Raw genomic sequence first — 16,232 nt, 5'->3', positions numbered from 1 at the left:
TGGGAATTAGAGAGAAGGACAGCCGTCACAGCAGACCTCAGGGATCCCAGTGCAGCTCTTTCCTGGCATTTTGTAGAGCACACGAGACGGCATTACCCCAATAAGTGGATGACAGGTGGCGTATGGTAAGTTAGGGGTTAAAAACCATTTCTTTCATTGACCGTGTTTGTGTGGGTGGGTGGAGATTATGGGAAGAAAATGTGAATTATCTGTTTGCTTCCATCCAGTGAGCACTGATTTGAGTCCTGTCCTAATGTGCATAGATGTGGGGCTGTTTTCTGGACGAGGCCATTGGGAACGATTGTGTGATTCTGGGAGGAGGCAGGCTCATGGATGCTATCCAAGAGCTTGTGAGCTTGGCGTTGCCATCTAGGAATTCCAGTGTTGTTCAGAATAGCAATGACATGGCATCATAGAATATTAGAAATGGAAGGGAAAAGGCAATTTTTCAAATGTGAAAGGAGCTAGGGAGGGCACTAGGCACTGATAAATGGAATATTTCCTGCGGTATCAGTAAGCAAAAGATACCACAGCCATCAGCGACGGCAGCCCTCCTTCAAGAGCCAGTAAGCGCTAAGGAAACTCAGGATGTGAAAATACAGGATACTGGCTCCAGAGAGCTGAGGCGCATATGAAAGGAATGATTTCAGTGAGTCCAGACTCTTGCACCTTCCCATACATAGAAAAGCCCTACATTCCTTAAGTTTGGATATCTGCTTTTTTAAAATTAACAATCATCTTTTCATGTTCAGACTACCTGACCTTTGTTGTAAAGCTTCTCTATAACCTGACTTCCCCCCTCAACCTCCCCCATCACCCCTCCCCCCACCGCCCAACCCCCGGCCCCCCAGCCTCCTTCGAGCAGTTGTCTCAGGTTATTTGAGATGCTGCCTCCTGGGCTTGAAGTCCTAAAAATTCCTGCCGAATAAAACATAACTCTCAACATTTTAGGCGGTGACTATTTTTAAAGTGAACAACACCATCCCTATGTTATCTCATTAAGTCCCTACGAAAACCTTATAGGTGCACAGATTTTTCAAGATTTCCAGGTGAAAACCCAGTTTTCCCCTTAGTCAGTCTCTCCCATCAGGAAACTTCCATAAGCCTCTTTTCCTTCTCCATCAGAGGGCAGACAGAATGAAAACCACAATCACAGAAAACTAACCAATCTGATCACATGGACCACAGCCTTGTCTAACTCAATGAAACTATGAGCCATGCCATGTAGGGGCCACCCAAGATGGACGGGTCATGGTGGGGAGTTCTGACAAAACATGGTCCACTGGAGAAGGGAATGGCAAACCACTTTAGTATTCTTGCCTTGCTGCTGCTGCTGCTAAGTCGCTTCACTCGTGTCCAACTCTGTGCGACCCCATAGACAGCAGCCCATCAGGCCCCACCGTCCCTGGGATTCTCCAGGCAAGAACACTGGAGTGGGTTGCCATTTCCTCCTCCAATGCATGAAAGTGAAAAGTGAAAGTGAAGTCGCTCAGTAGTGTCCAACTCTTAGCGACTCCATGGACTGCAGCCTACCAGTCTCCTCCGTCCATGGGATTTTCCAGGCAAGAGTACTGGAGTGGGGTGCCATTGCTTTCTCCCATTCTTGCCTTAAGAACCCCATGAACAGTAGCCCAATATGCTACTGGAGATCAGTTGAGAAACAACTCCAGAAAGAATGAAGAGATGGACCCAAAGCAAAAACAAGACTCATTTGTGGATGTGACTGGTGATGGAAGTACAGTTTGATGCTATAAAGAGCAATATTGCATAGGAACCTGGAATGTTAGGTCCATGAATCAAGGCAAATTGGAAGTGGTCAAACAGGAGATGGCAAGAGTGAACATCGACATTTTAGGAATCAGTGAACTAAAACAGACTGGAATGGGTGAATTAACTCAGATGACCATTATATGTACTACTGTGGGCAAGAATCCCTTATAACAAATGGAGTAGCCCTCATAGTCAACAAAGGTCCAAAATGTAGTACTTGGATGCAATCTCAAAATAAAATTTTAAAAAAAATGATAGAATGATCTCTGTTCATTTCCAAGGCAAACCATTCAATATCACAGTAATCCAAGTCTATGCCCTGACCAATAATGCTGAAGAACCTGAAGTTGAATGGTTCTACCAACACCTACAAGACCTTCTAGAACTAACACTCCAAAAAGATGTCCTTTTCATTGTAGGGGACTGGAATGCAAAAGTAGGAAGTCAAGAAACACCTGGAGTAACAGGCAAATTTGGTCTTGGAATACAGAATGAAGCAGGGCAAAGGCTAATAGAGTTTTGCCAAGAGAACACACTGGTCATAGCAAACACCCTCTTCCAACAACACAAGAGAAGACTCTACACATGGACATCACCAGATGGTCAACACTGAAATCCGATTGATTATATTCTTTGCAGCCAAAGATGGAGAAGCTCTACAGAGTCCGGAAAAACAAGACTGGGAGCTGATTGTGGTTCAGATCATGAACTCCGTATTGCCAAATTCAGACTTATATTGAAGAAAGTAGGGAAAACCACTAGACCACTCAGGTATGACCTAAATCAAATCCCTTATGATTATACAGTGGAAGAGACAAATAGATTCAAGGGATTAGATTTGATAGAATGCCTGAATAACTATGGATGGAGGTTCGTGACATTGTACAGGAGGCAGTGATCAAGACCATCCCCAAGAAAAAGAAATGCAAAAAGGCAAAATGGTTGTCTGAGGAGGCCTTACAAATAGCGGTGAAAAGAAGAGAAGCGAAAGGCAAAGGAGAAAAGGAAAGATATACCCATCTGAATGCAGAGTTCCAAAGAATAGCAAGATAAGAAAGCCTTCCTCAGTGATCAATGCAAAGAAATAGGGGAAAACAATAGAATGGGAAGACTAGAGATCTTTTCAAGAAAATTAGAGATAGCAAGGGAACATTTCATGCAAAGATGGGCACAATAAAGGACAGAAATGGTATGGACCTAATAGAAGCAGAAGATATTAAGAAGAGGTGGCAAGAATACACAGAAGAACTATACAAAAAAGATCTTCATGACCCAGATAATCATGATGGTATGATCACTCACCTAGAGGCAGACATTCTGGAATGCGAAGTCAAGTGGGCATTAGGAAGCATCACTATGAACAAAGCTAGTGGAGGTGATGGAATTCCAGCTGAGCTATTTCAAATCCTAAAAGATGATGCTGTGAAAGTGCTGCACTCAATATGCCATCAAATTTGGAAAACTCAGCAGTGGCTGAGAACAGGACTGGAAAAGGTCAGTTTTCATTCCAGTCCCAAAGAAAGGCAATGCCAAAGAATGCTCAAACTACCACACAATTACACTCATCTCACATGCTAGTAAAGTAATGCTCAAAATTCTCCAAGCCAGGCTTCAACAGTATGTGAACCATGAACTTACAAATGTTCAAGCTTGTTTTAGAAAAGGCAGAGGAACCAGAGATCAAATTGCCAACATCCATTGTATCATTGAAAAATGAGAGAGTTCCAGAAAACATCTGCTTTATTGACTATGCCAAATCCTTTGACTGTGTGTATCACAACAAACTGTGGAAAATTCTTCAAGAGATGTATATACCAAACCACCTGACCTGCCTCCTGAGAAAACTGTATGCAGGTCAGGAAGCAACAGTTAGAACTGGACATGGAACAATAGACTGGTTCCAAATCAGGAATGGAGTACATCACGGCTGTACATTGTCACCTTGCTTATTTAACTTATTTGCAGAGCACATCATGAAAAACACTGGGCTGGGTGAAGCACAAACTGGAATCAAGATTACTGGGAGAAATATCAGTAACGTCAGATATGCAAATAACACCACACTTCTGGCAGAAAGTGAAGCAGTAAAGAGCCTCTTGATGAACGTGAAAAAGGAGACTGAAAAAGTTGGCTTAAAGCTCAACATTCAGAAAACTAAGATCATGGCATCTGGTCTAATCACTTCATGGCAAATAGATGGGGAAACAGGGGAAACAATGACAGACTTTAATTTTTTGGGCTCCAAAATCACTGCAGATGGTGACTACAGCCATGAAATTAAAAGACACTTGCCCCTTGGAAGGAAAGTTATGACCAACCTCGACAGCATATTAAAAATCAGAGACATTTCTTTGCCAACAAACGTTCATCTAGTCAAAGCTATGGTTTTTCCAGTAGTCATGTATGGATGTGAAAGTTGGACTACAAAGAAAGCTGAGTGCTGAAGAATTGATGCTTTTAAACTGTGATGTTGGAGAAGACTCTTGAGAGTCCCTTGGACTGCAAGGAGATCCAACCAGTCAATACTAAAGGAAATCAGTTATGAATGTTCATTGAAAGGACTGATGTTGAAGCTGAAACTCCAATATTGGCCACCTGATGTGAAGAACTGACTCATTTGAAAAGACCCTGATGCTGGGAAAGATTGAAGGCAGGAGGCAAACGGGACAACAGAGGATGAGATGGCTGGATGGCATCACCGACTCAATGGACATGGTTTTGGGTGGACTCCTGGAGTTGGTGATGGACAGGGAAGCCTGACGTGCTGCATTCAACGGGGTTGCAAAGGGTCAGACACGACTGAGCGACTGAACTGAACTGAACTGAACCAGGTGAAGAATTGATATTCTAAGAGAGTTTGCAGCAATGTGTAGGGATGGATTTGAAACAGGTCTGGATGTGTCTGGGGAGCTGATGGTACAGACCAGGTCTGTGTCAGTAGGACGGTATTGCAGAGGGAGGCACTCCAGGGTGGCACTCCCTTGTGAGGGAGGGAGAGTCTGCATCAGAAACTGAGGGAGGGGAGATTCTGAGGCCCTAGAATCCATATCCCACCCCAGCTGGTGCATGTCTGTGTCCTAGGAGCGGGTGGCTACAGATAAAGAGAGAAAGAACTCTGGCTAAAAGCTAAAAGGACGCCAGTGGAAGCATTACTGGAGAATGCAGTCTCTTGGAGACAACTGTCCCCCTCCATTCTGGCCATAGGTAAACCACTGCCCTGAAGACTCTCCTTGGGAGGGGGGAGCAACGGCAGCCCCTGACAGCTGGGGTCACCTGTGAGGACCTGAGATATCACTTTGGGAATTTTTAGAATTCCTTAGGAGGGCCTTGGCTTCTCTGGTGGCTCAGACGGTAAAGAATCCACCTGCAATGCAGGAGCCCTGGGTTTGATCCCTGGGTCGGGAAGATCACCTAGAAAAGGGAATGGTCACCCACTCCAGGATTCTTGCCTGGAAAATCGTATGGATAGAGGAGCCTGGCGGGCTGCAGTCCATGGAATCACAGAGAGGAGGACATGACTGAGTGGCCAACACAACAGGAGGGACTTTTGGGAGGTGGAGGGGTGCTGAGACGCCTTGTGTCAGTCACTAAGCTTCCTCCCCAGGTGGTAAAGGCTGGAGAAACCTGGTGAGGAAACCTGGTTAAAAATATACAATAGCCAGACTGACGTTAACTGAAGTTTATTGATCATGAGCATTTTCTCCTTGCCTTAAAAACAATCAGCATCACCTGGAAATGGCAGAAAATGAAAGCCAGGGAGCTGGGCCCTGGACAGGGCCCCTGGGGTATTAGATGAGACCCTTCTCTAAAAGCTCTTACAGCTTCTGAGAGGGTGGAGCCACTCAGGGGTAGAGATGTACTACTCTGAGATGTATTTTAGTTAAAAATGTAAGTTCAGGGTTGGGCAGATCTGGGTTCAGACAGTTGTTTACAAATTGTCTTCAGGCAAATTGTGAGTTTTTTTCCCCTAAGACTCAGCTTCTACCTTTATGAAATGGGGGCAACAGTGGGGCCAATCCTAGAGGTTTTGTTGATGCTTAAAGGAGATGATGCAGGCAAAGCTTTTTTCAGTTCCTAGCACATGTAAGGGAGAAGGCAACGGCACCCCACTCCAGTACTCTTGCCTAGAAACTCCCATGGACAGAGGAGCCTGGTAGGCTACAGTCCATGGGGTCATGAAGAGTTGGACATGACTGAGCAACTTCACTTTCCCTTTTCACTTTCATGCATTGGAGAAAGAAATGGCGACCCACTCCAGTGTTCTTGCCTGGAGAATCCCAGTGACGGCGGAGCCTGGTGGGCTGCTGTCTATGGGGTCTCACAGAGTCGGACACAGCTGAAGCAACTTAGCAGCAGCAGCAGCAGCAGCACATGTAAGTGCTCAATGCACTTAGTTATATTTGACTCTGGAGATGCTCCCCAAGGCTAAAGGCCAGAGGCCTGACAGGTGTGCTTCCTGTGAGCCCGAGGGCAGGTAGATGGGGGAATGGGGCAGCTACTGCAGAGTGGGGCTGAATTTTCCTGCTTTAGACTTTTCTGTATTTTCTAGATTTTCTTAAAGAACCATGTAGATGGTCTTGTATCCTAAAGACTTTGAACAATAACTTATCCATTATCCATGCAAACGTTATACCCTGAAAGGCTGCAGAATGGAACTGAAGGCCTGTTTTGGAGAACTTTCAGTTATTCCCATTTCTGGAGTTTTCTGAAGTGGGGGCAGGGTGCCATCTGTCCAAATTCTCCAAGACCTTGGGTCTAATCACTGAGCATCCTTCTGTCCCAGCTTCTTTGTGAGATCATGGATGCCTCCCAGTTCACAAATTCAACAATTCCTCACTTAAGTAAATAAACACACAGAATACTTACATCAGTGGCCAACAGCTCCTCACTGTCGTCGATACTGGCCACGGTGACCTCTCCCTGGCTCACGAAGGGGAAGTCAAAGGGGTTGGTTGAAATGAGAAGCAGGTCTGTGGAGCAGGAAGATCCCTTTAGCATCTTATGCACAACTGACTCTGGGATTTTTCCAATGAGACTGGTTTGGAAGATAAGAATTGTAACTAAGGAAACTTACCGATGAGTTCTGGCTTCTTGTTGGACATGATTTGGTAAAAAATATGATAGCTTCTCTCACTGGATAACTGAAACGTCACCCTGGATTTTTCTAAGAGATCTAAGGTAACAAAAAGTAATGTGATTTTTATGTTCCCCAGGAGATGACCCTGGGGCCAAATTCAAGGTGTGTGTTTGGACTCACAGGTTTCAATGTCTGCTGACGCCAGCTTTCCTGTGGCTCCAAAGTGAATCCGAATGAACTTCCCCTGTCCAACGACAGATTGACAAACACCATGGTTATTCTGGGCTTCCCTGGTGGCTCAGACAGTGAAGAATCTGTCTGCAATGCGGGAGACCTGGGTTCGATCCCTGGGCCAGGAAGATCCCTTGTAGAAGGGAAGGGCTACCCACTCCAGGATTCTTGCCTGGAGAATTCCATGGACAGAGGAGCCTGATGGGCTACAGTCCATGGGGTTGCAAAGAGAACCACTGAGAGACTGACATGTGGCTATTTTATTTGCATGGTACTGTTGCAGCCTCTGTTAGGTGTGACTGTGGATGGTGAGACATGTAGGGTCAACAAGGGTGATGCCAGAAGCCTGAAGACTTCTTTCTCTCCATTTGCTTGGCATCCGGTTCCCACACCAGTTCAGCCAAGCCTCAGATAGCTCTGCCCAAAGCCCATGGCTCTGTCCCTTTAGCTCTGGGGATGCCTGTGAGCTCCCTCTCAACTCTCTCTTGGGACCACCTCTCACCTGACTGCCTCCTTGGTCTCTGTCTTGCTCAAACTCTCCATAACATCTTTGCATTGATAACCTGGTTAGAATAACTGACTTCTTTTTTGCCTCTGGGTGCTACTTCTGAGATTTCTTGCCTCATATCCCCTTACTGTTTACTACAGGCAAACCTAGCTCCCAGGAGGAGCTGGCTCCCTAAAGACCCACTCAGCACCTGGGTTCACTCAGTTTGGGGTAGTCAGAGGTGAAATTACATATAGTATATATATATATATATATATATATATATATATATGTGTGTGTGTGTGTATGTACGCATGTGTATGTGTGTGTATATTCCCTCCTTACACTGTTCATTTAATTGGTCTCTACCATTCTGTGAGCAGATTCGAGGGCAAAAATACCGCCTTGCTTGTTCACCCACAGACTCTGGAATCTACTGTACTCAGTGATATTCTCTGATATTTTCTGAATGAAGCCTAAAGCAGAGCTAATGAAGGATCAGCCAAGGTTTATGTGAATTATGTGTTGGGTTCTCAGGAGTTTTAGCTCCTTAATGGAAGTGCCTCGGGCACTTGCTCCTCTGGCCAGTGAAATTCAATAGAAGACTGGATATTTGTTTATTTGCCAATGTCGAAGGTAAATGCCTCTTCGGTTGAGCTAATCCTAAGTGAAATGTTGAAGGATGGGGCACAGCCTTCGATTTAAACTTTTCCCCAATTTTTGAGCTCTGCTGTCTTCACCAGGTTTTTCGTCCTCCTGACTTGGAGGAGGTCAATTCTGCTAACTAACTTCATGCTAAGGTTTTCATGGCTAGTAAGTCAGTGGATGTTGCTCAATGGACTTCTGCATTTTAAAATGATTCCACTCCAAAAGACCAATTTTTGCATAAAGAAATTGCTCTGTACTTGTGGAATTTGAGTCATTGTGACTTCAGGATGCTCTTGTGTGTGTATGTGCGTGCTAAGTAGCTTCAGCTGTGTCTGACTCTTTGCGACCCCCATGGACTGTAGCCTGCCACGCTCCTCTGTTCATGGGATTCTCCAGGAAAGCATACTGGAGTGGGTTGCTGTGCCTTCCTCCAGGGCATCTTGCCAACCCAGGGATCGAACCCACTTCTCTCGTGTCTCCTGCATTGTCAGGTGGATTCTTTACCACTAGTGCCACCTGGGAAGCCCCAGGATGCTCTAAGGTGATGTGGATTAGTTAGGGAAGGATAGCTAAATCCTCCCTGTGCTGGGAACAAGCCAGCATGTTCTTGGAAGTGTATCAGAATATCCTGATTGGGCAGCTTGATCTGAATCACTTGCGGGTAGATGAGGCCGGGAATACCCTAGTTTGTGTGGCCATTTTCTCACATCCAGCACTGGAGGAGAGGGTTTGGTTTCTGGGGGCTGTTGACAGTTGGAATGAGTCTTACAAATCTCGAGGAGTTGTCATTCCTCACAGTCTTGGCGTTTCCAAAAGCCTCCAGGAGGGGATTGGCCTGGATGATCTGATCTTCCAGGGTTCCCTAAAAATAAGAGAAGAGGAAAAGGGAGGACTGTGGACATCTTCTGAAGTAATTTCTTGGTGACTCTAAAGTATGCTTGCTCTGGGAAGGGATTAGGGAGAGATGTCACACAGTCCAGGCTGGTGGCCGGTGCAGAAAGTGAAAGTACCCAGAAGCCCATCTCTACTCTACTGAAGGAGGCTTCAAGGTCTCATCCCAGAGAGGGTTTTAGCACAGCATCACAGTGACTTCTGGCCACACCAGATTCCTGTTTGGAGTGCTATCCACTCCATCTCGATTTCCCAGACCGCCTTTTTTCTCTGACAACATTTCATTATAAAATACAGATTTTTAGAGTACAGAACCTGTGTTACTGCCTGCACCAGGATCCATTTACATAGATATTTGGGTTCAGAAGTAGAATTTAGACTGTGAGCAACGAAAGTGACCCATGTGATAGAAACAGTGGGTCTTGAAAATATTTTTAAGTTGCATAAAATATTTCATGAGAATTATTATTTAAAAGTCCTCTCACGGAAAGCAGAGCTTTCACCCCCCCTCCCCCTTCCATGCATGATTGCTTATCTTTCTGGCTCTCTGGAAACTATTGTCCAGCCCAGTGGTTCTCAAAGTGTGGTCCCTAGACCAGCTGCATGAAGAGTGGGAAAGTGAGAGAAATGCAACCTGCCAGGACTGTGAAGGTGAGATAGGAATTTCAAGCAGAAATCCTGGGTGGGGAGCCTAGCAATCCTCTGAGAACCTCTGGCCTAAACCACTCCTTCTCCAGAGGAGGATGTGGAGATGGTCAAGGTCATTGGGCTGTTGCTGATGGGGCCTGTGCTAGAGCCTGAGTCCACGAGGTGGAGCCATTTCTTGTCTTGTCCCCTAAGTACTCCCAGGCAAGACCTCTTCCTGTGCATCTGTGCTGAGCACAGAGCCCTGCACAGAATACCTAGTGCTCACCCAAGATTTAAGTTGTACTTATTCCAGAAGCCTTCCAGGGGCAGGAGGCCGCTCACCTGCATCTTGCCTGGCTGCTGCTCCTTCTTCTTGTCTCCAGTGACTGCAATTGTTGCAAAGTACTGGATGACACGCTTGGTGTTCACCGTCTTCCCAGCTCCAGATTCTCCACTGTTGATTTAAAAGTGAGATATGCAGACATAGAGAACAGACCCATGGGTGGAAAGAGGCCCAACAGGAGAGGGGAGATGAAAGACGGATGGACCGGAAGTTTTGGATTAGAAGATGCAAACTATTATATGTAGGATGGATAAGCACCTGGGTCCTACCGTATAGCACAGGAAACAATATTTAATATCCCGTGATAAACCATGATGGAAAAATATGAAAATATATTGTATATATACAATGGCATATATAAGAATTGTGTATATAAGAATATATACACATACATAGTATATATTCTTATTGTATATATAAGAATATATACACATATATACCTGAATCACTTTGCTGTACAGGAGAAGTTAACACAACATTGTAAATCAACTATACTTGAATAAAATATATATTTTAAAAAAGTAAGTGAGATAAAGGAGAGTAGAAGGGATGGATGGCCCTCTTCCAAGTCATCCTAGAGCAGACATGGGTTACTCACGTGATGAGGATGGACTGGTTGTCTCGATCTAGAAATACAGAGGGAAGCGGAACAGAATCAGTGACCAACCAAGAGGCAGGATGTACAAATAAGGCAACACTGGGTAGGGGTGGGTAGAGCCCCTGGGGTCCAGTTCTGAGTTTACCATAAATAGTGGTGTGATGATTTGGGTATATCTAATCTTTAGGGCTTCCCTAGTGGCTCAGCAGTAAAGAATCCACCTGCCAAGCACGAGATGTAGGTTTGATCCTTGGATTGGCAACCCACTCCAATATTCTTGCCAGGAAAATCCCAAGGACAGAGGAGCCTGGCAGGCTATAGTCCATGGGGTCACAAAAAGTCAGACATGTCTGAGCAACTAAACATACACAATCTTCTTTGAGACAATTTGTGCAGATTTCCCAAACGTAGGATGTGTAATGTGGGCAGCATGGGATGTAACAGTGAGTCCCACGGTGTGAAAGTTCTTCTCGTTCACAGATCTTTATCTCCTCACTAGCACTTTCTTATCTCCCATTTTAACAACAGCAACCACAAAAACGCAAGTCTCAGACCCAGAACTTGTAAGAATCCATAGCTCCTATTAATAATTAGACTTATGGATGCTTATTTGTTGTCACTGCATTTTTCTTTTACCTTTCCCTTTTACTTGAAGGTGACAATGGTTTTCCATTTACAATAGGTTGAAATGTGAAGTTCATAGGTTGAGGTCCCAACCCTTAATACCTCAAAATGTGACCTTATTTGGAAATGGGGTCATTGCAGATGTCTTTAAAGATGCAATCATACTGGAGTAGGTGAGAAGCCTCTGTCATGAGAAGCCTGAGCACCACAGCTAGAGAATGACCCCTGCTCGCAGCAACTAGAGAAAGCCCGTGTGCAGCAATGAAGACCCAGCACTGCTGCTGCTGCTGCTGCTGCTGCTGCTGCTAAGTCGCTTCAGTCATGTCCGACTCTGTGCGACCCCATAGACGGCAGCCCACCAGGCTCCCCCGTCCCTGGGATTCCCCAGGCAAGAACACTGGAGTGGGTTGCCATTGCCTTCTCCGATGCATGAAAGTGAAAAGTGAAAGTGAAGTCGCTCAGTCGTGTCCAACTCCTAGCGACCCCATGGACTGCAGCCCACCAGGCCCCTCTGTCCCTGGGATTTTCCAGGCAAGAGTACTGGAGTGGGTTGCCATTGCCTTTTCCGAAAGACCCAGCACAGCCAAAAATAAATACATAAAAAATGGAAATTACCAGTCAGCATGAACTGATAGGCGTTGTCAGAGATGGAGAAGATGTGGGGCGGGGCCTCCTGGCGCTTTTTGCCCCTGTAGGCTGCCACCACCTCGGGGTTGTACACCGGCAGCCACTTGTAGGGGTTGACGGTGACGCAGAAGAGGCCTGAATATGTCTGCACCATAAAAAAAAGGAATATAATTGTTTCATGAGGACATTAATACTGGTTTTCAAAATGTTAACCGCCTGCATGAACAGGGGCCATGAGAACAAACTCACATAGATCATCCAGGCTGCATAACGCTCTTTGAGGTTGTAGAGCACAGCGGGCTCATGCAGGTGGGTCATCATGGCCATGTCCTCGATCTTGTCAAACTTGGGAGGGTTCATGGGGAACACCTGTTCACTGTTGAGAGTGAGTGTCTGGATATTGAGAGGAAAGGCAGGTGATGAGTGGGAGAGCCAATGTTCAGCATCCATGCTACCAGTGTGGAGAAAGTGGTGAGGTATTGTGGTGTGATGACCCCATTACCATGGATAGTGTCATGGATCATATCTGTGCCCAGAGATGGTCCATAAATACCTGTTCTTATTGAATCTACGTCTGGTCAAACTGTGTAACCAGCTCTGGTCTGATGCCCCTAAGTCAGTGTGCCATTCTGTGCCAGGAGTGGGTTACACCTGTGCAAAGCTGTAGAGCCCTTCAACCTCAGGGTGGCCAGGGGGTACTCAGGATGGCCAAGGCCAGAGCAGCTTGTCTCTATGTACCCCATTTGCTGTGAGTGCTACGGTGAGCTCAAGCTTGGAGTACTGGAAAGAACTCTTCCAGCATATTTGGTACATCTCCACCTCAATATCTCTATTCACATGGGTCCCTTTGTCTGGAATATCTACATTGAAATTATGTCTAGCTACCTTCAAAGCTCCTCTTAGGTGCTCCCTCATCCATGACCTGTCTCTGCTTTCCCCTGTCTTTTCAAGGCTTCCAGAATGCCTTGCACCTCTGCTCTAATAGTTCAAACATTGGACTTGGAGTATGGTCCATGCTGCTGCTGCTAGGTCACTTCAGTCGTGTCCAACTCTGTGTGACCCCATAGACGGCAGCCACCAGGCTCCCCTCTCCCTGGGATTCTCCAGGCAAGAACACTGGAGTGGGTTGCCATTTCCTTCTCCAATGGCCAAACAGTATTTTGAGACTAATAACTAATTTTCCCTTCTCTGTTTTTCCCTCCTTTTAAGCATACAGCTGGCACTCCATTACTCAGGAAAGGTAGAAACTAGTGCACAAAAGAGAAACAGCCAGTAAGCCTTTCTAGTCTTTGCCATAAACCTATATCCTTAGAAGAGCTTTGAGGGTTTTACTGAAAAAAGAATGAGATTTGCTGGTAAAGGCCACATCTCTAGAGGAAATTAGGCCCTTCTGCTCCACTGCCCTACACTAAAGAGACACCCAAAGTAGCACAAGGGAGATGGAAAAATCTGTGAGTCTTGAAGATTCAGGGCTTGCTTCTTAACAGATCCTTTAGGGGGACAGTGAGACCCAATATGATATTACTGAAAATGTGGCACGACTCTCGGGAGTGGACCCCAATAGTAACTCAAGAAAATTTATTTCTGGCCCTTTTTAAAGAGACTAACATCAGAGGTTAAGTCAACAACAATAGTAATCACCTGTTTTGTATGCTTGGATTTGTGAACTGCCATTTGTACCCGTCATGTACTCTTGATACCTATCCTGGATGATAAGCTTTGGGGAAATGGTTACTGAGATTTTCTCACCTTTGCAAAGTGGTGGACACTGTGACCTAGATGTGGTAGTTTTCCAGTAAGTACTGAACTAAATAGTGAAAGTGTTCGTCACTCAGTCATGTCTGACTCTGTGTAACCCTATGGATACATGTGCTTGCCAGGCTCCTCTTTATGGAATTCTCCAGGCAATAATACTGAGAGGGTAGCCATTCCCTTCTCCAGGGGATCTTCTCAATCCAGGGTTTGAACCTGGGTCTCCTGTATTGCAGGCAGATTCTTTACCATCTCAGCCACCTTGAACGGTGCTCTGTAATTCTCTGTAGTAAACTAGGCATTGCCCCTGGAGCTCCCTCTCTAAGTCACACCGCAGCCTAGAGAGTTCTGTGTGGAATATTCACCCATCCAGCAGCAGTCTTCATCCATCTCTCCCTTCAATAGTCCGACATCTTTCACCACCGCCTTCCCCTTTCCCCAGAGCAAACCTCACAAAAACTCTCAAAGCTCAAGTCCTTGGAGAAAGGAAGAGACGGGGCAAAGGTGTGTGTCAAAGCAGTGTTCACCTGCCGTGTTACCATAAAGTAGATCAATGGAAGTCTTGTTCTGTTATCAGGTTGCTATGGATCAGCATGCAATTTCTAATAATCTACTCCAGAGGATGAAGGAGGATGCCCACGTTAGCAAGAACATCTGAGATCAACACTTACCCGGTCATCGAGGGTCTTGACCGTGACTTTGTCGTTTTCCCTGCCCTGGATCATACCCTTCACGTACAATTCCTTAACATCCACTGCAAAGCAGGCTTTCTTGGAGTCGAATGGGCGGTTCTGAGCCTCGATTCTTTCCTTCTCCGATTTCCGCAGGTAGGGAGCTGCTTCTCCGAAAATGGCCATCTCCGCATCAGAACTCATGGCTGCAGGGGCTGGGGAGACCAGGGCTGCTGAGGCGGGGCTGAGGGGCTCTTGACTCTGAGGGGCCCAGCCTATTATCTCTATTCAAACAGGGGCCAGATTCAAAAGCTCTTGGGATTAACCCAGTTCCTGTGGAATCTAGGCCCAGGTTTAGGGGCCTAGAGCAGGCAAGTGGGGGTAAGCTAAAGGGGATATTTTACTCCAAGAAAAATTTTTAAGGGGTTGCTTTCAACTCTAAGTGTTGATTTTGGAACAGCTCTAAGTCCAGCTCCAGGTGTGGAAGTCTGAACCAACTGGAGGAATCTAAGCTGAGCCCAATAAAGAGAACTCAGAAAATGCTTCCTTAATTCCATATCATATTTGAGCCTCATGGTCTCTGTGTCATCCCCAAATCTTAAAGGTGTCTGAGAAGAATGACTGAATGTTGATAATTCCTAGTAGAAATTATCACAATTATGTAATTTGGAAGAGGAAAGAGTATTTTAATTGTCCTTTCAAATGATTGTGGATATTCTTTTTAGATACTGTACCAAAACTTACACATGATAGTTTCTGTGATACTTTCTCAAAGGCTAGTTGCAGCAGAGAATCTGAAACCACATCAACAAACATTTGGTACCTGTTACCTTATAATCTGTTGGTCTGTGTTGAACTTTGAATGAAACTTTTACCTATGTATAAACATCATACATTGATCATTTGAGAAACCTTGTTCACTGAATTCTACAACACTTCCAAATATCAACATATTTCATTACACAATATAAAAAAATCACAGTCATTAACATCAGCACTGATCTTATTAGGAAATTTAAATATTAGGATGTTGTCAAGCTAATGGTGATAGACACAAGTCTTCCAAAATTTTAATTTTTGCTTGAAAGCTCAACTCTATCATTAGTAACAAATACTTGTTTTCCTTGAAATTGGATAAGCACACTTCATTGTTTTTTGAGAAAATGTCTGCCAAATATCCAAGTCTGGGAAACCATAGTTTGTCCACTAGTCATTCTTTCCAGTAAAAAGGAAGCTTCATGAATCAAGTGGCTGGTTCATCTTGCAACTGAGACTACTGCACATGTGCTTTCCCTCCAGACAACCCTCAGAGTCCAGTGTGCAGCAGGAGAGCTTGTCACGCGGACTTCCCGTTCCATTACATAGAATATTATGAAGACGTGGATGACGTTGAGATGTGACAAAACCAATCATTTCCACTGCTGCAAAACTTGTCATTTTTTCAATGAAGTTGGCTTTTTAAATAAAGAAAATTTTTTTTCCAGTGTCAGTATATGGCAGTGAAGATTTCTATGACTGCTGGCACAGCTTGGTGCCATGTCTATCCATCCTTGCTTTTGCATCATTATGTCCACACAGTGAAGAAGGCAAATGGTGTCTGGGTATTATATTAAGATTTTTTTGACCTCATGTACCTCTCCAAGGTACCTCTCCATGGATCTCCAAGGATCCATGGGTCACGTTTTTTTCTTTTTTAAAAATTGATTAATTAATTGGCCATGATGTGTCTTTGTAGCTGTGTGAGTGCTTTTCCCTAGTTGCCATGAGTGGGAGGCTACTCTCTGGTTGTGGAGTACGGGTTTCTCATTGCGGTAGCTTCCCTTGTTGTGGAGCACAGCCTCTGGGTGCTTGGGCTTCAGTAGTTGCGGCACATGGATCCTAGAGCT

General features: G+C 45.1%; 1 protein-coding gene and 1 long non-coding RNA gene across 3 annotated transcripts in view; one reads left to right on the top strand and one right to left on the bottom strand.

The window, feature by feature from the left end:
* Positions 1 to 14,550, bottom strand: part of LOC129649273 (myosin-13) — a 50,576-nt gene extending 36,026 nt beyond the window's left edge. Inside the window, exons 1-9 of the mRNA XM_055576515.1 lie at positions 14,347 to 14,550; positions 12,173 to 12,316; positions 11,912 to 12,068; positions 10,673 to 10,700; positions 10,074 to 10,185; positions 8,983 to 9,075; positions 7,028 to 7,091; positions 6,845 to 6,943; positions 6,637 to 6,740 (exon numbers count right to left, since the gene is read on the bottom strand). Of these exons, the coding sequence (XP_055432490.1) occupies positions 6,637 to 6,740; positions 6,845 to 6,943; positions 7,028 to 7,091; positions 8,983 to 9,075; positions 10,074 to 10,185; positions 10,673 to 10,700; positions 11,912 to 12,068; positions 12,173 to 12,316; positions 14,347 to 14,550 (1,005 nt within the window). The remainder of the gene's footprint in view (positions 1 to 6,636; positions 6,741 to 6,844; positions 6,944 to 7,027; positions 7,092 to 8,982; positions 9,076 to 10,073; positions 10,186 to 10,672; positions 10,701 to 11,911; positions 12,069 to 12,172; positions 12,317 to 14,346) is intronic.
* On the top strand, positions 14 to 15,813 carry LOC129649279 (uncharacterized). 2 transcript variants are annotated; one of them, XR_008713064.1, is made up of 3 exons: positions 14 to 125; positions 14,253 to 14,502; positions 15,646 to 15,812. It is a non-coding gene; the product is annotated as an uncharacterized LOC129649279 (long non-coding RNA). The 2 variants fall into 2 exon arrangements; XR_008713065.1 differs by lacking the exon at positions 14 to 125 and adding an exon at positions 12,301 to 12,394 and having other exon boundaries at positions 15,646 to 15,813.
* The last annotated feature ends 419 nt before the right edge of the window (positions 15,814 to 16,232 follow it).

This window comes from Bubalus kerabau, chromosome 4, assembly GCF_029407905.1.
Source record: "Bubalus kerabau isolate K-KA32 ecotype Philippines breed swamp buffalo chromosome 4, PCC_UOA_SB_1v2, whole genome shotgun sequence".
Taxonomy (NCBI): Eukaryota; Metazoa; Chordata; class Mammalia; order Artiodactyla; family Bovidae; genus Bubalus; species Bubalus kerabau.
This window is presented reverse-complemented; position numbering and strand designations above follow the sequence as displayed.